The following is a 23,487-nucleotide window of genomic DNA, read 5'->3' on the forward strand; positions in this document are numbered from 1 at the left end:
ATTCTCTATGATGTTGAGATTTACGCAATTTGGTTACATGCTTCTTCTTCTGCCATGATTAGTTCTCATTTTTGACCATGTGTACAATACTGATTTTAATCAGAATTTCTTTTCAGATGCAGGCAGCTACAGTGACATGATGTTAGCATAATGCGTGGAAGAAGAGAAAACTTTCGTGGTTTTGCACTAAAAAGGAACTCTCACACTTCATACTTATGTGAAAATGACTATTCAGACAACACAATGTACATTAGACACCTCTCAGACGAATACATCTTCTCCCCATAAGTACTAAAGACAGAGTCTATCTAATAAATTGACAAAAAAAAATTCTGACCCTTGTTAATGATAAACAGGAGTCAGCAAAGGAACATGATCCAGGCACCTGCAGGAGAGGCCCGTACACAGAAACATTTGTTGAATGGCTGTTGAGAAAACGCTGTGGTAGCCTCGTGGTTCCTCTGCACATTCAGTTGCTCAACAGTTGCATGTGTATTTAGCTGCATGATCCAGGCACCTGCAGCAGAGGCCCGTACACAGAAACATTTGTTGAATGGCTGTTGCGGAAATGCTGTGGTAGCCCTGTGGTTCCTCTGCACATTCAGTTGCTCAACAGTTGCATGTGTATTTAGCTGTACATATCTCCTTAGTTGTGGTTCACCCCCATCATGTATGGCTCACGGTGCACCACATATATATCGGCGCTGGTTTTGGATAGTGTGATTTTGCCATGCACAGTATACTTTAAGTGTTTAACCATTTCAAAAATGTTTCCTCTCTTGGCCCATAAGCCAATGATCATGCCCTTTGGGATGTCAGATAAATCTCTCTGTTTCTGCATTACAACAACTGGACTATTTTCCATGTGCCCATGACATGCTTTATGTGCCCTCCACTGCTAGTGCTGCCATATGTGAGTTGTTATTGCATGTTGATACTGAACATAGGCAGTGGTCAGTTAAAGGTGGCTGTACCATGTAGGTCAAAACTGACCAGTACCCACACATTCTGCTTCAGGTACTATGAGGGCTATCCACAAACTACATTGTTGTTGTGGTGGTCTTCAGTCCTGAGACTGGTTTGATGCAGCTCTCCATGCTACTCTATCCTGTGCAAGCTTCTTCATCTCCCAGTACCTACTGCAACCTACATCCTTCTGAATCTGCTTGGTGTATTCAGCTCTTGGTCTCCCTCTACGATTTTTACCCTCCACGCTGCCCTCCAGTACTAAATTGGTGATCCCTTGATGCCTCAGACCATGTCCTACCAACCGATCCCTTCTTCTGGTCAAGTTGTGCCACAAACTTCTCTTCTCCCCAATCCTATTCAATACTTCCTCATTAGTTATGTGATCTACTCATCTAATCTTCAGCATTCTTCTGTAACACCACATTCTGAAAGTTTCTATTCTCTTCTTGTCCAAACTATTTATCGTCCATGTTTCACTTCCATACATGGCTACACTCCATACAAATACTTTCAGAAATGACTTCCTGACACTTAAATCTATACTCGATGTTAACAAATTTCTCTTCTTCAGAAACGCTTTCCTTGCCATTGCCAGTCTGTATTTTATATCCTCTCTACTTTGACCATCATTAGTTGTTTTGCTCCCCAAATAGCAAAACTCCTTTACTACTTTAAGTGTCTCATTTCCTAATCTAATTCCCTCAGCATCACTTGACTTAATTCGACTACATTCCATTATCCTGGTTTTGCTTTTGTTGATGTTCATCTTTTATGCTCCTCTCAAGGCACTGTCCATTCCATTCAACTGCTCTTCCAAGTCCTTTGCTGTCTCTGACAGAATTACAATGTCATCAGTGAACCTCAGAGTTTTTATTTCTTCTCCATGGATTTTAATACGTACTCCGAATTTTTCTTTTGTTTCCTTTACTGTTTGCTCAATATACAGATTGAATAACATCGGTGAGAGGCTACAACCCTGTCTTACTCCCTTCCCAACCACTGCTTCCCTTTCATGCCCCTCGACTCTTATAACTGCCATCTGGTTTCTGTACAAATTGTAAATAGCCTTTCACTCCCTGTATTTTACCCCTGCCACCTTTAGAATTTGAAAGAGAGTATTCCAGTCAACAAAGTACATTACGTTTTGGAATTAAAAATATATGAAGTATTGGAATCTTTTTTATTATATACAGATGGAAGCCACACTGAAATACTACTTTTCTACATAGTTGCCATTTCAATTAAGGCACTTATCGTAGTGATGGACGAGCTTGGAAATTCCTTCGTTGTAAAATTCGGCCACCTGCACCTTCAACCACGTGGTTACCTCTTCTTGAAGCTGTGCGTCGTCATCAAAACGCTGCATAGCCAACCACTTCTTCATTGCTGGGAATAAGTGGAAGTCACATGGTGCCAGGTCAGGACTGTATGACGCATGAGGTACCAACTCCCACTTAAAAGAATGGAGAACTTCACGAGTGGCATTTGCCGTGTGGCCCCGGGCGTTGTCGTGAATCAGCAAGATCTTTGAACCCAACTTTCTCCTGTGCTTGTTTTGTATTGCTCTTCTGAGGTCGTACAGAGTTTGGCAGTAGCTTTGAGAGTTTATTGTATTGCCTCTTTCCAGGAAATCCACAAAAATCACACCTTTTCTGTCCCAAAAGACAGTCACTATCATTTTTCTTGCCAACATTGTCTGCTTGCATTTCTTGGGTTTTTGGGGGGAATTTGTGTGCCCCACTGCATTGACAGCAATTTTGTCTCACAGTTCACATACTTAACCCATGTTTCATCACCAGTAATGATGCGATCGAGTAATGAGTTGCCATCTTTCTCGTAAGCATCCAAAAACGTTAACGCTGCAGCCATTCACAGATTTTTGTGAATCAAGATTTTTGGTATCCATCTTGCACAAAACTTTTGGTAACCAAGCTTTTCAGTAATGATTTTGTGCAACAAAATTTGTGGAAAACTCATAGAGAGTTCCGTTATTGTGAAATTACTGTTTTCACGGACCGTGGCATCGACTTTTTCGACAAGTTCAGCAGTCACTATGCTGGGTCTTACACTCTGCTCTTCATCATGAACGTTAGTTGGGCCATTTTTAAATTTTATGACCCATTGACGCACCCCACCTTCAGTGATTATGTTGTCCCCATACACTTCACAAAGCTGCCAATAGATTTCTATCGGTGTACAGTTTTTTGCAGTCAGAAACCTTATTACAGCACGCAATTCACACTTCACACCATTTTCAATTAATGCTGACATTTCAAACTGTCACAGTAACTCAGCGGAGTACAGCACAAACCTCTCACTAGCCTGGCAGGATGCCGACTGAGCAGTGGAAAGCCATGACACCAAGATGACCGCCCTAGCCCCGTCCCTAACGGACACAAACGAAAACGTAATGTACTTTGTGGATAGCCCTCGTACTACCCCAACAATGACAACAGTGTTCTCGCACTTGAACATAAGATTTACTCTACACACACACACATACACAAAGGTGGGGTATACATATTCCATCGTGGAGGGAGTAGTGCTGTCAGGAATGGCATCCAGCCACCAACTGCCAGTAACATTGATGCAACACATGTAACAATTCTGAGGATCCCGTAGAGAAATGGGGAAAAACCAGAAAGAACAAGGAGAAGAAGGGGAGGAGGAGAAGAAGAAAAGACTTATCATCTTCAACACCTCTTTGTCATACACTTTGTTAAATCTGTGCGGTTTTTCCTCACTTACTGTTTTACAGGAAAAGGACATATTAACAATTCTGAGTTGAAGGTCATCAGTCTTAATCAGTCCAGGAAGAGACATGAGGCTGTGATGTAAACCATAATGCCAGTAGAAAATATAATTTGGTTTCTCACACAAAAGGAACTGTAGAGTAAAGGGTAATTTTTTATGCCCAGTTGATAGAATGGACTTAAATTAATTTAGTTTATTTATTTACCTGCTCCATTAGCCGTAACTGCAGTCATTCACTACAGTGTGGAATGAGGCCAGTTGATAGTACACTCCCTTAATGAAAGAATGCCCAGAATATGGAAACATGCTGTCCAGTTACATAACTGTCTTAATCTTTTTTTTTCATTTTATATAATGGTTTATACTTGACTATGTTCAATCTCTCTCTCTCTCTCTCTCTCTCTCTCTCTCTCTCTCTCTCTCTCTCTCTCTCTAACATACACATAATGCATGCTTGAGAGTTAAAGAGAGAATGGGAGGGGTTGACAAACCCAAACACTGTATTATGAAATATTCTGAAATTCATCTATGGAGTAGCAGAAGTTGGCAGACAGAGATTTCTTCATGTATAGCTTTCTGATGTATGGAGCACAGAAACATGTATTTGCCATAACTTTTGAGCTCAAATTCTTTTGCTAATAAAAGCACACTCATTCACACACCCAAAGACACATTCCCATGACCACAGATGAATATGTGTTCTTATACTAGAGAAAGAGCAAGAGCTGAAAATCTGTTCCAAACAGTGTTTCTTAAAGGTTTGTGTGCTCCATACATCAGCCCACCATTGGTGAGTGGTCGGCTTTCCCTTATTTTATATATTGCTCTGTCCAAGTATTTTGATTATTGTAAGAGATTATTTCAGTTTGTGTTTGTTCATTTTATCTGTTAAATTCTCTATATTGTTCGGTAAGTGGTCAAAGATTCTTATAGCTGAATACCTCACTTCTTGCAGAGTACCTGGCTCATCCTGTTTTACTCCAGTGATCAGCCAGGCGTGGGTATGTGCTGTTTTCTTGTGTGTGTGTGTGTGTGTTGTGTGTGTGTTGTGTGTGTGTGTTGTGTGTGTGTGTTTTCATCCATAGTTCCCATTTTCATAATTTTACGATCTTCTTCCATGCTAGTCTCATTACATTTTGTAGGGGTGCTAAAGATATTATTGTCATGTAACCACAAAACCTTATCATCATCATCATCATCATATTCATCATCATCATCATCATCTGTTCCACACTAACTGTAATGTGATATTTGGTTCAAGGATACAGGTCACAGGTAACAGAAAAACACAGTACAGTTTATTGAGTTGCTGCTGTAAATGTTGATTATTCTTCATATTTTTCTATGTGGTACAAACTGTCAAGTGGAATGTTTCACCAGATGATTTGAGACTGTTTTATTGACTCACCAAATAAAATTCTACTTTAAACGACAAGTAATATCTTAAGGGAGAGCTCTGCTCACACTGTGGACAAAATCATCAGAAAATTACTGAACTATTCTCTAACATAACAACCATATTTTTAATAAAACTCTCAATATGTTCAACTCTCAGCTAGATTCTTAAAATATGGGTTGATTGATGTTAATTGATACCCTCATGAAGATAATTTTTGTAGTTCACACAATTACAGTGAAACACTGCTTTTATGCTTTTCAAGGGACCTCAAAAAATAGTGTAAAATGCAGGAAAATGTAAAAAGTGGGAAATAACATTTTAATCTGTAAAAGTTATGTGTGGGATACCCCACTGAATTTTTGCACTTTCTGTATGATATGTTTCATAAGAGGCATCAAAATACTTGTCAGATACTTACTTATTATCTAATAAAGGTTTATTATCTAATGAAACTGATAACTGTCTGAGAAATAGAAAAGCTTGACTCTATTTCATGCATCATTATCAGTGTTTTTGGAAAGCCTGCTGCTGTCATTCATTATTTAAATAATGAAACAGTGCACCAATTACATATTTTTTCATTCTTAGCATGATGCATTTTCAGAATTTTTTGTTGTTGTCAAGTACAAATATGTACATAAGTATTTTGTGTGGTGTTTGAATATGTGTTGTTCTGCATCTCTTGCACTGTAGTCTTTTTTGTGGTTATTAGGTACTATGCATCCTCAGTTATGTAGAAAAACATGCACACACGAACTATCACTCACATTGTTTGTTTGTGTACCATCACAAAAAATACGTATGTAAATACTGCACTTGACAACACAACTAAATTCTCGAAACACATTTTGCTCAGCATGAAAAATACATAATTGGCACTGTGTTTAAACCAAAAAACATTTGAGCAATACAAAGGGAGTAATGGTGTCAATTAGTGCTAGAAGTGGCCAAATGCCAAAACACATTAAATGTGGTTTGAGAAAGATGTCACGATAATCACAAGAATCACAAAACTAAGTATGCACAGTAGAGGCAGTTTGTAAATGGTTGTTATTGATGTTGATATCTTTATTCAAATGAACATAGCTACTCCCACTAGCCATCATGCTGTGTAGAGTTTGGCAGCACTAGGAGATATGGCACGAATTGCCCCAACTTTTACACTTTTACCAGTTCAGATCTGTTAAGTAGAGTGCCTGCTCTCAAGAAACTTAACCACATATGTTTTGTAAATACCACTTGACGGCCAACAGCATGCCAGCATCATTTGTGTCAGTTTTTTGTTCACCAACTTTTTTTTCATAATGCATAAATCATGGGAAAATTATAAATATGAAAAATTGGGTGCGAATCAACATTGTGGACATAGGCAGTTTGAAAGAAGTGATAAAACTACCATAACCAGCAGGACAATGTTAATTCTGGGAATGAAAAAGTGAGAATATTCTGTATTAGCAAACTTTGGTTGTCCAATATCACAGGCCAGACCAAATGAACAAAGAGTCAAAACATTACTTTGTAGATGAGTGCTGCACGGCCTTTTTCTGCAGCCACCATGAGGAGGACACATGCTGGAGGGAAATGTAGTGTATAACTTTTCTACCAGAACTGCTCACAAATAATATGTCTGTGTCATCTTAGAATACTGCTCAAGTATGTGTGACCAATAGCAGATGGGACATTGAACATAAACAGAAAAGAGTGACACAAATGGTCACAGGTTTGTTTGATTCACAAGAGAGTGTCCTGGAAATGTCATACAACCTGAACTGCCAGACACTTGAAAATAGATGCCCAGTATCTCATAAAATTTTGCTTATTATATTTCAAGAACCAGTATTAAATGAAGAATCTGGAGATATTCTTCATCTCACTACACATTGTTTTTGTAAGGATCATGAAGACAAGATTACACTGATTACGGTGTGCAAAGAGGTGTTTAAGCAGCCATGCTTTCCATGCTCCTTATGCAGCTGGGACAAGAAGAAACCCTACGTAACATATGGGGGCACTGAAGTATCCTCTGCTGTGCACTTCACAGTGGATTGCAGAACTTGTGTGCAGATATAGGGCACGAAGCTGACAGTTGACAATGGGTGTTACCAGTACTATGCCACCCCAGTGGATTTATAGTGCTACCATCTGCACACTTTTTTCCAATGGTCATCTGGACACTATGTAATCTAAAAGTTTGCCTCACTCCCCATCTTAGAGGGACAACACATGCATGTAATATGTCCTTGAACTTAATACAATAAGATTTTCAGTAACTGAAATTATATAAAGTGCTTTATGTTTTAAATAATTTGCCAGAAAATCATCGCAACACCAAAATTAAATAAATAATTGAGTAGTAATGAAATGTCGGAAATACATTTGTCTAGGTAACTTTTCTGAGTTATTAACACTGCAAGATCACAGGTTAATATAAATTCGAGGTAAGCCATCACAAATGTGAAATTCTAGTACATTAATAACAAGTGTAACTGCCACAACGTTGAATGCAACCATGCAGATGGGTGTGAATTGTGTCAGTTTGTGGGATAGAGTTCCATGCCTGTTGCACTTGGTCAAAACCGGGATGGCTAATGTTGTTTGTGGATGTTGTTGGAGCAATTGTCCGATGATGTCCCATATGTGCCCAATTGGAGACAGATCTGGTGATTGAGCAGCCCAAGGTGACATGTTGACAAACTGTAGAGCATGTTGGGTTACAACAGCAGTATGTGGGTGTGCGTTATCCAGTTGGAAAATGCTCGCTGGAATGATCTTAATGAATGGCAGCACAGCAGGCCGAATCATCACACTGATGTACACCTCTGCAGCCAGGGTGTGTGAGATAACTACGAGACTGCTCCTGCTGTCATATGAAATCACACTCGTGATCATAACTCCAGGTGTGGTCCAGGTTGGTTGCTGGCTCTTCTTCTAACCAACACATGGCCATCACTGGCATCAAGGCAGAATCAGCTTTCATCAGAAAACACAACAGGTCTCCATCCTGCCCTCCAGTGAGCTTTTGCTAGACCCCATGGAGTTGCAAATGATGGTGGTTTGGGATCTGTGAAATGGATGCTACAGAGTATTTTATTCAAAGCTTTCCTCGAAATAACAGATTTGTAACAGTTCGTTGTGTCACAGTGGTACCAACTACTGATCAAATTGCTGCAGATGTAGTACAGTGCACCAGAGCCATATGCTCAATATGATGTTCTTTCCTCTCGGTAGTGCCATGTGGTTGTCCAATGCTCCTGTGACAACCGCTGCCAGCAATCATGTACATTGGTTACATTCCTACCATGTCTTTCTGCAGTATCACACAAGGAACATTCAGTTTCTCATAGCCCTATAACATGACCTTGTTGATAATGGCATCTTTGTTGCCTTAAAGGCATTCTTGGCTAACACTGACTCACCACATCCAATCTCAAAGATAACTAATGCTCACCACCGTTACAGTGTGTATTTAAAGCAAACCTGATTTGCATCCTCATAGTGGCACTATTAGCACCATTCTTTTTTGACTGGTGCTAACTTTGAATTTACATCCTATTTCAGATGTAGAAACATGCCTACCAACTTTTGTTTATGTTGCACCACTCCTCCTTGTTGTTGCAACTTTTTTTTCCTGTCAGTGTAACTTCACTGAGAGAAGTTTGTTGTTTTAGCACATTTATTTGGATTCCTGGAATAGCAGTTGAACAGAATGGATATTGTCTTGAAAAGAGGATATAAGATGAATATCAACAAAGGCAAAACGAGGATAATGGAATGTAGTCGAATTAAGTCGGGTGATGTTGAGGGTATTAGATTAGGAAATGAGTCACTTAAAGTAGTAAATGAGTTTTGCTATTTGGGGAGCAAAATAACTGATGATGGTTGAAGTAGAGAGGATATGAAATATAGATTGACAATGGCAAGGAAAGCATTTATGAAGAAGAGAAATTTGTTAACATTGAATATAGATTTAAGTGTCAGGAAGTCGTTTCTGAAAGTATTTGTATGGAGTGTAGCCATGTATGGAAGTGAAACGTGGACGATAAATAGTTTAGACAAGAAGAGAATAGAAGGTTTCAAAATGTGGTGCTACAGAAGAATGCTGAAGATTAAATGGGAAGATCACATAACTAATGAAGAGGTGTTGAATAGGACTGGGGAGAAGAGAAGTTTGTGGCACAACTTGACTAGAAGAAGGGATCAGTTGGTAGGACATGTTCTGAGGCATCAAGGGATCACCAATTTAGTATTGGAGGGCAGCATGGAGGGAAAAAATCGTAGAGGGAGACCAAGAGATGAATACACCAAGCAGATTCAGAAGGATGTAGGTTGCAGTAGGTACTGGGAGATGAAGAAGCTTGCGCAGGATAGAGTAGAATGGAGAGCTGCATCAAACCAGTCTCAGTACTGAAGACCACAACAACATTTGGATTCCAAAAAAATTTAAAGTGCAGCATCATCAATCATTTTGTACATAATGACTTGAGAATAACTTCTTCTTCTTCTTCCAGAAACATTTCTGAATTAACTTAAAGTCTGTCTAATATCGCATCCAAAAGCTTATGCTCATTTTATCAGAATCAAATAATAATTGTTCTTAATGGGAATAGGATCATTTATTGATTACTGTTTAAATAACCTCAAAACCAAATCTTAGTTTAAAATATTCTGAGTTTGTAACTAATGGCCTCATTGCCACACATACCAAAATGTGTCTGCCCAGAGCAGTGAACCAGACCCATCTGCCCTCACTATACTGTCTGCTGGTAGGCCATGTGAGGCATTTCTCCACAATTTACATGCTTATAGATCATCTCACTGCATGTTAGTCAGATGTAGTCAACCTTTTTACCTACTGCCCACTCCTGTATCTCTGTCAGTAGTAACATTTTCTGACTGCCCACTTATTCCACGGTGCTGATGATTGATAAAGTAGGGAAGTAACTTTTAGTTTATGCCACACTTGTATTAAAAACTAATGAAAGTGTTTTTAAAACATAATGAAAGCTGAAATGCCAACATACCCACTAGAGGGCAGTAGGGACCAGGCTGACTACACTGTGCGAGTACATAAGTAATTATTTAATGATATTTACTGACTGACATAGTAGTATGGTAATGACACTGCAAGACACATGTGCTGTGTGTCAGGATGATATGTCTATAATAATATTGTCAACTGCTATCAGAATTCCAATTCCTGAATTGTAAATTTTTGGAAATATAACAAAGGAACGTTATGAAAATATTATGGTGAGTGTATATGGCATGTTAATCCACACTGTTTTTGAATACTGGTTGCATTGGCACAGTCAGTTTCTTTCCCCACCATGAGTTGTTTTTGATTTGCGAGTATTGATATAACAAAATGTTTAAAGCCAAGAATATTGTGATACTGTATTCTGCACCATCATAAGGCTACCACATGCTATTGCTTACTTGCATAAATAGGTCATGTCTTTCACCTGTGTGGGCTGTGTGAGTGTGCATTGTACAGATGCTGAGAACAAATGAAAGTACTCCTCCATGGCTTTCATTTGAGCCCTTGTCTGTTGGTATGTCACAACTGCAAAAATTGTCATTATTTATGAAGACTTCAAACTCAGAATACACGGTCTGTGTGTGTGTGTGTGTGGTCCAAAGCATGAGCTCTGCAGATGGACTGTTGTCTTTAAATTGAGCACTGAGACAGTGCATTTGTTTTCTGAATTTGTTTTGGTGAGAACATATAAGTGCCATGTACTCATATATATTACTTGATTATTCGGCATTTCTTTGGTATCATCAGCTGTCCCCAGCACAATATACTTTGCTGACAGTAAAATATTGGGATTTATAACTGGTAACACTTCGTCAGCTCACTCTCCATGTGGACCTGTCTAACTGTCTCTACAGGCATCTCACTTTCCTCTGGTGGAGTGCCATAGCAATGAGCCAACTCTCTCTGGTCATGTTGTGCTGATGTCTGATGTCACAAATTTCCACCAACTCGCACCCTCCATATTCAGTTGGCAAGAGGAGAACCCAGCTGGACTCTGTTACAGTTTCTAAGTACTTCTGTTTACTGTTTTATTCAGGATATCTCATGTTGACTCATAATGAGGTACGTTGGTGATTATTATTTTATACCTTGAATAGAAAAAAGTGGAATGATCAGAGATATTTATGAGGTTTTTTTAAATGAAATAAGTGATGTTTTCAGTTTTTACTTAATTTTTGTTGTAGGTATTTCATTAGTCCATGAACCATGGACCTTGCCGTTGGTGGGGAGGCTTGCGTGCCTCAGTGATACAGATGGCTGCACCGTAGGTGAAACCACAATGGAGGGGTATCTGTTGAGCAGCCAGACAAACGTGTGGTTCCTGAAGAGGTGCACCAGCCTTTGCAGTCGTTGCAAGGGCAACAGTCTGGATGATTGACTGATCTGGCCTTGTAGCAATAACTAAAACGGCCTTGCTGTGCTGGTACTGCGAATGGCTGAAAGCAAGGGGAAACTACGGCCGTAATTTTTCCTGAGGGCATGCAGCTTTACTTTATGATTAAATGATGATGGCGTCCTCTTGGGTAAAATATTCCAGAGGTAAAATAGTCCTCCATTCGGATCTCCGGGCGGGGACTACTCAGGAGGACGTCGTTATCAGGAGAAAGAAAACTGGCATTCTATGAATCAGAGCGTGGAATGTCAGATCCCTGAATCGGGCAGGTAGGTTAGAAAATTTAAAAAGGGAAATGGGTAGGTTAAAGTTAGATATAGTGGGAATTAGTGAAGTTCGGTGGCAGGAGGAACAAGACTTCTGGTCAGGTGACTACAGGGTTATAAATACAAAATCAAATAGGGGTAATGCAGGAGTAGGTTTAATAATGAATAAAAAAAAACAGGAGTGTGGGTAAGCTACTATAAACAGCATAGTGAACACATTGTTGTGGCCAAGATAGACACGAAGCCCACGTCTACTACAGTACTACAAGTTTATATGCCAACTAGCTCCGCAGATAATGAAGAAATTGATGAAATGTATGATGAGATAAAAGAAATTATTCAGATAGTGAAGGGAGATGAAAATATAATAGTCATGGGTGACTGGAATTCGAGAGTAGGAAAAGGAAGAGAAGGAAACATAGTAGGTGAATATGGAGTGGGGCTAAGAAATGAAAGAGGAAGCCACCTGGCAGAGTGTTGCACATAGCATAACTTAATCATAGCTAACACTTGGTTCAAGAAGCATGAAATAAGGTTGTATACACGGAAGAATCCTGGAGATACTAGAAGGTATCAGATAGATTATATAATTTAGGAACCAGGTTCTAAATTGTAAGACATTTCCAGGGGCAGATGTGGACTCTGACCACAATCTATTGGTTATGAACTGTAGAGTAAATCTGAAGAAACTGCAAAAAGGTGGGAATTTAAGAAGATGGGATCTGGATAAACTGACTAGACCAGAGGTTGTACAGAGTTTCAGGGAGAGCATAAGGGAACAATTGACAGGAATGGGGGAAAGAAATACGGTAGAAGAAGAATAGGTAGCTTTGAGGGATGAAGTAGTGAAGGCAGCAGAGGATCAAGAAGGTAAAAAGATGAGGGCTAGCAGAAATCATTGGATAACAGAAGAAATATTGAACTTAACTGATGAAAGGAGAAAATAAAAAATGCCGTAAATGAAGCAGGCAAAATGGAATACAAACGTCTCAAAAATGAGATCGCCAGGAAGTGCAAAATGGCTAAGCAGGCATGTCTAGAGGACAAATGTAAGGATGTAGAGGCTTATCTCACTATGGGAAAAACAGATATACTGCCTACAGGAAAATTAAAGAGACCTTTGGAGAAAAGAGAACCACTTGTATGAATATCAAGAGCTCAGATGGAAACCCAGTTTTAAGCAAAGAAGAGAAAGCTGAAAGGTGGAAGGAGTACCATATTTACTCGAATCTAAGCCACACTTTTTTCCCAGTTTTTGTAATCTGAAAAACCGCCTGCGGCTTAGAATCAAGTGACAAGTAAGTTCTGAAAAATGTTGGTAGGTGCCGCCACAAGTAACTTCTGATGCCGGATGTATGTAGCGCTATACAGGCATGCTTTGCAGGCACAAAGATAAATACTGGCGACAAAACCTCTGCGTCAGTAAATCTATGTAAAAATAAAAAACGTGGAAGACGAGCTTTCTTCTCCACCTCAAGTTTCGACCACTGCATTTTCATACATTATCCAATGAAGTAAATACAAATACCGTATTGTTCATCTTCGAATGTAGCAGCCTTTCAATGTACTACAAAAATCCGACTGGCAAGACTGTTTGGGACGGTTGTCAATATGGCCAACTTTATGTTCTGAATTTTTTCCTACCTGTGAAAAGAGATTGTTGCTAATAGGAACTTTTATGAATTGTGAATCACATGCAGTATTCTCTTCACCATAAGAATAATACGAATGTAAATATTTTCAAATGTATTGCTTCATGTTTCGTGCTATCGCATTTAAATCCTATCTGCTACGAAACTAGAGTGAGACAACAGCAGATGCGGAAGAATATGCATATCATGTCATGATTATATTCGTATTAGTCTTATACTGAATAATGATACAGTCAGAAATGAAGCGCGGCAACTGACTAGATTTTTAAATCTAAGATGACTCTAATTTCTGTGCAGAATGTAATGTACTAAAGAGGTGTCTGCAAAGATTTTCAAACGGAGAATAATTTTCGCTAAACTTTTGTTCAGAACATCTATCATACGCAGTCTATTATTTGGTTCTTGTTGATCTTTATCAAAGAAAGCAGCAGTGTAAGTAACAACAAATAGCAGTCTCTTGCCATTGTATTGCTAATGAGACAATGTCTCTCTCTCTCTCTCTCTCTCTCTCTCTCTCTCTCTCTCTCTCTCTCTCTCTCTCTCTCTCTTTTTTTCCATTGTAAGCGGCGGTTGTGTGCACATAAGCAAGCCATGCCGCAAATGGTGACAGGTCGTAAACACTCATTATCAGAATGCGACAAACAATGCGCGACACAGTACAATAATGTATTTTGAGCTTAGAGTGATGGAAACACCTATAACAAAGAGAACAGCACTTATTGGATCAAAGAAAAATAAGCAATCAATTCAAACCAGACGAGGCACATGAAAAAGGAAGTGTACCCGTATAAATACGGACTGACGCGTAGCGATGACTAATGCTAAGCTTATTACACTAACCAAACTACTGTAGCTGTATCATCATTCATTCAATCTAAATTGTGTCTCATATTACAATGGAACAACTTTGTTTTGGTTTGGAGGTGCGGTCTAAAACGTTTCTCTCCCCTTGAGTTTCGAGTCTCAAATTTCAGGTGCGGCTTAGATTCGGGAAATTTTTTTTCCTTGATTTCAAGTCTCATTTTTCAGGTGTGCTTAGATTCGAGTGCGGCTTAGATTCGAGTAAATACGGTATATAGAAGGTCTATACAAGAGCGATGTACTTGAGGACAATATTATGGAAATGGAAGAGGATGTAGATGAAGACGAAATGGGAGATAAGATACTGCGTGTAGAGTTTGACAAAGCACTGAAAGACCTTAGTCGAAACAAGGTCCCAGGAGTAGACAACATTCCATTAGAACTACTGACGACCTTGGGAGAGCCAGCCCTGACAAAACTCTACCATCTGGTGAGCAAGATGTATGAGGCAGGCGAAATACCCTCAGACTTCAAGAAAAATGTAATAATTCCAATCCCAAAGAAAGCAGATGTTGACAGATGTGAAAATTACTGAACTTTCAGTTTAATAAGTCACAGCTGCGAAATACTAACACAGATTCTTTAGAGACGAATGGAAAAACTGGTAGAAGCCGACCTTGGGGAAGATCAGTTTGGATTCCGTAGCAATACTGGAACACATGAGGCAATACTTACCTTACGACTTACCTTAGAAGAAAGATTAAGGAAAGTCAAACCTATGTTTCTAGCATTTGTAGACTTAGAGAAGGCTTTTGACAATGTTGACTGGAATACTCTCTTTCAAATTCTAAAGGTGGCAGGTATAACAATACAGCCCGACCCGTGGGTTAACTGAAATGACTGATACCAACTGTTTTTTGATATGTAACTGTGTAGTTATTGGACAATTCAGTGCCCTAGGGATTTGTATGTGTACCTATGTGTATTTATATATATTAGTCTGTCGCATTTACTAGTAATATTCTGTATTCGTTGTGAAAAGACTTTTATTGTCGTCATTGTTGTCATTAACGGAATTACATAATAAATGCCAAATTAAATGATTCATCAGCAGGGTGAGCTAAGAAATGTAAAGTAACGGATAATAAGATACTGTAGAAGTATTGGTATAAGTGGTCAGAGCCACTAATTACGATCATTTGGAACAAGAAATGTATTAGTATAGAAAAAGCTTCATTATCTTGAGAAACAGCTTTTTAAGTGATTACCAAGCAATGTATTCGTACTTGTTATTCATTTTATATCCTATTTTGAAATTAATGTACTTTGTAAACACATTTTGATTAACTCTCCAATTGTTTGCATCACACAATGTTCAGATTTTTCGTATTTCAGGGCGTATTTGTAACTTCCTTGTATACAGTCTGATAGAAAGCAGAATTTGTGATGTCATTAAATGTTAGTATCTGAAACCGAACTGTAATTAATTAAATAACTCAAAATTCACAAAAGACATTATTGTAATTAGAACCATATCGATTTTTAATATTTAAACCTAGTGATGACACTACAAAAATTACGTCAATTAATATTGTTAATTTTTCCTTATTCGGATGTAATGTCTGTTCGCAAACATTTTGTACATTTTAATTGTAACTTTGAAATTCTTCAGAATTAATAATGCAATATTTTGTGAGTGATTGTTAAAATTCTATATAAGCAGAGATGATGCGATGTCAGAGTCAGTCAGTTGTTTGTGATGATTTCGGCTGGAGAGTCTGTACAAGTGACGCCTGTAAATAAATAATGTGAAGTGTGAAGAATTCTCCGATTTCTTCATCTAAAAAATGAACCCCCAAAAGTTAAGTTTATAAATATAAAGCTGCTCGACGAACAAGTAGCTTTATACAGGGGAGCGAAAGGCTATTTACAATTTGTATAGAAACCAGATGGCAGTTATAAGAGTTGAGGGGCATGAAAGGGAAGCAGTGGTTGGGAAGGGAGTGAGACAGGGTTGTAGCCTCTCCCCAATGTTATTCAATATGTATATTGAGCAAGCAGTAAAGGAAACAAAAGAAAAATTCACAGTAGGTATTAAAATCCATGGAGAAGAAATAAAAACTTTGAGGTTCGCCGATGGCATTGTAATTCTGTCAGAGACAGCAAAGGACTTGGAAGAGCAGTTGAACGGAATGGACAGTGTGTTGAAAACTACTCCAACAATATTCGCAAACAACATTAGCTATCCCTGTTTTGACCAAGTGCAAAAGGCATGGAACTCCATCCCCCAAACTGACACAATGCACTCCCATCTACATGCTTGCAGTCAACATTCCGGCAGTTACACTTGTTATTAATGTACTGCATCACATTTGTGATGGCTTACCTCACATTTATATTAACCTGTGATCTTGTAGTGTTAATAACTCAGAAATGTTGCCTAGACAAATGTATTCCCGACATTTCACTACTTCTTTTTTTTTTCTTTTTTTTCTTTCGGAAATTTATTTAAAACATAAAGCACTTTATATAATTTCAGCTACTGAAAATCTTTTTCTTTTAAGTTTAAGGACATATTACATGCCTGTGTTGCCCCTCTAAAGTGGAGAATGAGGCAAACTTTTGGACTACATAGTGTCCAGACGACCATTGCAAAAAAGTGTGTAGATTGTAGCATTATAAATTGACTAGGGTGGCATAGTACTGGTAACATCCACTGTCAACTGTCAGCTTTGTGCTCTACATCTGTGCACATGTTCTGCAAACCACTGTGAAGTGCACAGCAGAGGATACTTCAGTGTCCCCATATGTTACGTAGGGTTTCTTCTTGTCCCAGTTGCATAAGGAGCATGGAAAGCATGGCTGCTTATACACCTCTTTGCGCACCGTAATCAGTGCAATCTCGTCTTCATGGTCCTTACAGAAATGATGTGTAGTGAGATGAAGAATATCTTTAGATTCTTCATTTAATACTGGTTCTTGAAACACTAGAAGCAAAATTTCGTGAGATGCTGGGCATCTATTTTCAAGTGTCTGGCAGTTCAGGTTGTATGACATTTCCAGGACATTCTCTTTTAAATCAAACAAACCTGTGACCATTCGTGCCACTCTTCTCTTTTTATGTTCAATGTCCCATATGCTGTGGGTCCCACATACTTGAGCAGTATTTTAAGATGACACAGACTTGTCCGAAAGAACAGACACCACATTCATATAAGTATATAATCAACAAACTAAAATACAAATGAGGTTCTCAAAAATATTTTGTTCTAACACATATATCATCAGTAAGGAATGCCTAACAATTAAAAAGGAAATTAAAAGTGCACTTAAAAAACCACTGTTTCTTCAAATTATCTGAACTTCTAGGGTCAGGAAATTAAAAGTTCTGTTAGCTTCATGACAAGAATCAGTGTTTGTTATAAAGCCTTACAACAAGTAATAATGTACTGAAAACAGGGCTCAGAATTTACAGATGTTGGCACATATTTTCTTTGCAAATACCATTACACTCAAGTGAGTATTGAGCTACTGATATAAGATAAACAAGAACTCTATAATATAACTCAGGACATTTTCAAAGTACCAACTTTCTTTCTAATTTACCTGCTAAAATACAGCTGGCATAAGTATGAATATATTTGGCAGTATAGTGATAGTTCATTGTCAGTGCAGCACACAGACTATATGTCTTAATATGGTTCACATTCTTTCTATATAACATTTCTATTATTGTAATGTGTGAAAGGTGGTGGGTAGGAATTACTGACTCACATCTGTTTGTCTTTCTTTAAAAAAGAAAAAAAAGACACTTTGTAAATGATTAGTATGTAACCATATTTACAAAATATTATTGTTTTGAATATAAACTGGCTCATTCTACATCATTATGACTTGGAGTGCAAATGACTCATGGAATAAAACTAAATAATGAACTAGCTAAATGACTGAAGGTTCTCCTTGATGGTATGTCTAGAGCATAGTGAATGAATGGATGAAAAGTGTTTGTTTATGAAGGAAAGATTAATTTATTTATTGTGTTGCATGCTAATTAGGTGGATCTCAGTGAAGCAGATGTTAATAATATAAGTGGAAGCTCAGAAGAGGTCATAAGCTATGCAGATGTTGCCTGTGGAACTGATGGCCTACAAAGAGATGCCAGCCAGTGTATCCTTTGTGGCTCTCTACTTCATCACAGACATCATGACCAGAGGACACATTATTCCAAGGATGCACCTGCCATAGGTGAGTTATGTGAAAGATAGACTCATTTCTGTGATCTGAGACTGACATATGTAATAAATGTTATTAGATTAAAAATGTAATTAGATTTAAAAAATCTGCTCACCAAGTGTGGCAAGAGAAAACATGTATGAAGGTTAAGGAAATGTGCAAATTTTCAGAGAACTTGGCTTCTTCTTGTAGCAGAAGGGTTGAAGGGAAAGGAAGAAGAATGAATGAAAAGGACAAGTGAGTTTTAGGAAATGAGAAGAGTTCAGAAGAGTTGCGCAGAATCCTGGGTCAGGGGACATTTACCAGGAAAATCTTACTAATAGTAATAATGTAACAGATTAATATTCTCTATGGCAGCAAATATTTTAAAGCAGGCTGAAATATGCACACATAACTGCACCCATAAAAAGTCATTATTGTTGTTTTTTTGTTCTCAAACATTTCAAATCTTTATATGATAACAGTGGTACGAGAGCAGAGTTACTAAATATAGCCCTCTGAAATTCCTTCACCAAAGACAAAGTAAATATTCCAAAATTTGAATCAAGAACAGCTGCAAACATGAGTAACTCTGAAGTAGATATCCTCGGAGTAGTGAAACAAAGCAGTAAATATCCTCGTAGTAATGAAACAACTTAAATCAGTTAATAAAAGCAAGTCTTCTGGTCCAGACTGTATACCAATTAGATTCCTTTCAGAGTATGCTGATGCAATAGTTCCATTCTTAACTATCGTATACAACCACTCGTTCGACAAAAGATCTGTATCCAAAGATGAAAGTTGTGTAGGTCACACCAATATTCAAGAAAGGTGGTAGAAATAATCCACTAAATTATAGACTCATATCATTAACGCCAATATACAGTAAGATTTTGGAATGTACTCTGTGTTCAGTAATTATGAATTACCTCGAATAGAACACTCTATTGTCATACAATCAACACAGATTTAGAAAACATCGTTCTTGTGTAACATGACTAGCTCTTTACAAATAGGAAGTGTTGAGTGCTATTGACAAGGGATTTAAAATTGATTCCATATTTCTAGATTTACAGAAGGTTTTAGAAAAAGTACCACACAAGCGGCTTGTGAAATATCATGCTTATGGAATATCGTCTCAGTTATGTGACTGGATTCATGGTTTCGTGTCAGAGAAGTCACAGTTCATAGTAATTGATGGAAAGTCAATAAGTAAAATGGAAGTGATTTCTGGTGTTCTCTGAGGTAGTGTTATAGCCCCTCTGCTGTTCCTTATTTATATAGACAATTTAGGAGACAATCTGAGCATTTGTCCTTGGTTGTTTGCAGGTGATACGGTCATTTATCATCTAGTAAACTCATGAGAAGATCAAAACAAATCGCAAAACAATTTAGAAAAGATATCTCTATGGTAAAAAAATTGGCAGTTAACCCTGAATAATGAAAAGTGTGAGGTCATCCACATGAGTGCTAAAAGGAATACATTAAGCTTCAGTTACAAGATAAATCAGTCAAATCTAAAGGCTGTAAAATACTGCCTACACTACATTTGTCCATCCACTTTTGGAGTACTGCTGTGCAGTGTGGGATCCTTACCAGATAGGATTAGAGTGCATCGAGAAAGTTCAAAGAAGGGCAGCATGTTTTGTATTATTGATAAATAAGAGAGAGAGTGGCATAGACATTATACAGCATTTGGGGTGGAAATAATTGAAACAAAGGTGTTTTATTGCTGCGGCTGAACCTTCTCACAAAATTTCAATCACCAACTTTTCCTCTGAATGGGAAAATATTTTGTTGACGCCAACGTAGATAGGGAGAAACAATCATCCTAATAAAATAAGTGAAATCAGAGCTCACACAGACAGATATAGGTGTTTACTTTCTCCACGTGCTGTTCAAGATTGGAATAATAGAGAACTGTCGTAAAGGTGGTGCGATGAACTCTCTGCCAGGTGATTTGCAGAGTATCCATGTAGGTGATTTCCCCTCTCCCTCGTGAGAGCTTCAGGTTTCCTCACTTGCTTCATCTTTTCAAGTTTCTTTATCTCTAATAATAATTTCTGTTTCTGCTCTTTTCTTTTCCTCTTTCTTCTGAGCCCTTCTTGAATATTAGGGCTTCACCTCATATCTTCTGTGAGAAGCTCTAAAATTGGTCAACAGTACTTGGTAATTGATGTATTCTTTATGTTTCAAAAACATTTTATTGAAATTTTTTTACTATTCTTTGAGCGGATAAGCGTTAAGTTTTATTCATATTTGTCTTAGACACATAAATTTTTAATGTGCCCCTATGCGTAAAGACTAAATAAATTGCCAAAGTTCCTGGAACATCTTATTACTTAAAGAAAAAATTGCCTTTTCTAAATAAGTTTTGAAACATTAGTCCAAAAGTGACATGTTCTTCACTGCAAAAACTACTGTGTTGTTCTTTGGTCTCTTCAGCAACAATGTCAGAGACTCTACAATGTTTCTAAAAGGAATTAACAAATGTGAAAATTCATATAACTTACAGATGTGGTTTGCTGTCATTTCTTAGCGATATGCGTCAAGCTCAGACTTTACAGCTAAACAAGTTGGTTATGTTGTATACATGTCATCTGAAGTCTATTTGTTGTCACTCTCGTTGCAGCATGTCAAGCGTAACTTGTTCAGTTGTGGCATAGATTATTGCTCCAAGTTATGCAATAGAAGCTGGTAAGAGTATAATAAACATGACATCCTTGATGAATTCCCACAAGAAAAAAATCAAGATGTATCAAGTCAGATGAATGTGGGGGCAATATAATTGGCACAAATCATCCAAGCAGTTTTACCTGAATAGCAGCTATTGAGCAAATCCCGGACGTCAGAGAGGCAGTGCAGCGGTACACTATCTTGTGTGATATGCAGCATTTTTAGCCAACCTCATGAGGCACAAGGATTAAAAACTTTTCCAGCATATTCGAAAATAAATAAGGCAAGTTTGCTGGTAGAAATCTAATATTTACTGAAGTTAAGCTCAAAGCAGAAAAAAATTATTATCCAAATTTTTCAAGAATTATATGCTGAAGCACCAGAATTGTCAAGTATGTATCACCACAGCAACAATATTTAGCATACTTGCACTCAGATCTTCTGAAATGAAGGTTTTATTTTCACTTATGTCATGTTGAGGTATGCTGCTCCCTGGAAAAAGTCATAATCAACCCCTGTGTGTGTGCTCTGTGGTCCAATTTGAAATTAATTACTTTCATCAACATATTCAGTTTAATTGATGAAAGGAGAAAACATAAAAATGCAACAAATGAAGTAGTCAGAAGAGCGTAGAAATTTCTAAAAAATGAGATTGACCGGAAGCGCAAAATGGCTAAACAGGAATGGCTAGAGGACGAATGTAAGGAATTAGAAGCATATTTCATGAGGGGAAAAATAGATACTGGCTGCAGGAAAATTAAGCAGACTTTTGGAGAAAAGAGAACCAGCTGCCAAAATATCAATAGTTCAGATGAAAAACCTGTCCTAAGGAAAGCTGAAAGGTGGAAGGAATGTATAGAGTGTCTGTACAAGCTAGGCAATGGAAATGTTATAGAACATTTTTGGAAGGTGGCTCTTATCAGCTGTGAAGTAAAGTATGAAATGCATGTTTGACCATCAGCTGCTTTTTTATTTAAAACACAAATATCAATCAGTTTCATTCACAGACCATCTTCATGGATTCCATCCAAATGTACAAAAATATATGTAATTTACAGGAAATGTTACAAAATATTTTCTGAGGAAATGCACAATATACATGAATACTTCCAGGGTTAAAACAGACTAGGCCACATCATCGCATCTGTGATAATTTAAATAATGACCATGTCTCATATGCAGACCAAGCCATGAATTCCATTACAAGATACAGGACTTTTAAAGGCAAACACACTAATAACATGCATAAACAAAGTGGTACTGAAGAGAAGATCAGAGGTATAAGTGCTACAATTGCCAAAATATTGAGGAACTGCTCAAACATCATTACAAAGTATTTTTTTATATGGCACAGAAATATCTTGATGATAAGTTTCTTGCTGAATACAGGGGACTGGTGTACATCTTTGGTATAGTTTCCCATGTGAACAGAAAATGAAGTTGCTATCTCCTTACATAAAATAACATCAATCTCACAATATAAGGTAGAAATCACTTTAAAACCCTAATGTTAAACAGCAACGTAATCATTGCATGTACTCCATGAAATGTACGTAAACAAACGACAATTATATCGTAAACATAATGAAAATAGTATCCATAACATAAAAACAAGTTAAAGTACTGTGTCCGAAATAGCTTGAAATTTCACCTAGCATTCATATGTATCTAAGTTACAGTAATGAAACATTATTGTAAAATATCGACTACATTTAGAGAAAAACATAACATGTAAATAAAGTTTAGTTAAAGTGCTTAATTACAAGCGTAATATATCAGTAATACTAATATCATAAAGAAGGATACAAATGGGATAGAAATGGAAATTAGCGATCATGATGTCATTATAGCAACTATGTTCACGCTAGTTAATAAAACAGGCAAGAAGGCTAGGAGAGCTTTTCTATTAGGCAGAGTAGATAAGCAGTTATTAACATGTCACTTAGACAGTGAATTGTCATCACTTAGTTCTTGTAAGAGAGATGTGGAGGAATTATGGGCAAAGTTTAAACAGATTGTAAGTCGTGGTCCGGAGATTTATGTCCCTAGTAAGTGGAAAAAGGATGGAAAACACATTGCCGGTACCTGTTCTGTATTGTCACATGCATAGAGTATGATTCGTGGCCTGTCTGCAGAGCTGCAACATGGTGAACCAACACTAACATCTACTGCATCTTCACACTACATTGCCCCTGTGTCGAACTTCCCTCTGCCTGCTGCCATTTCCGCATCATCACAGATGAATCTACAGGAGATTCCTCATGGCATGGCTGCTGTGTCATGCCGACCCTCATTGTCTGCAGCTGACACCCACACTGTTCCAACCC

At 37.8% G+C, this 23,487-nt stretch overlaps 1 protein-coding gene across 4 annotated transcripts in view; it reads left to right on the forward strand.

Annotated features, from left to right (window-relative positions):
* The window catches only part of LOC126293354 (uncharacterized), a 220,065-nt gene that overhangs the window by 130,300 nt on the left and 66,278 nt on the right, over positions 1 to 23,487 (forward strand). For all 4 annotated transcript variants that reach the window (XM_049986555.1, XM_049986554.1, XM_049986556.1 and 1 more), the window contains one exon: positions 18,328 to 18,517. In XM_049986555.1, coding sequence (XP_049842512.1) covers positions 18,328 to 18,517 — 190 coding nt within the window. The remainder of the gene's footprint in view (positions 1 to 18,327; positions 18,518 to 23,487) is intronic.

This window comes from Schistocerca gregaria, chromosome 10 (assembly GCF_023897955.1).
Source record: "Schistocerca gregaria isolate iqSchGreg1 chromosome 10, iqSchGreg1.2, whole genome shotgun sequence".
Taxonomy (NCBI): domain Eukaryota; kingdom Metazoa; phylum Arthropoda; class Insecta; order Orthoptera; family Acrididae; genus Schistocerca; species Schistocerca gregaria.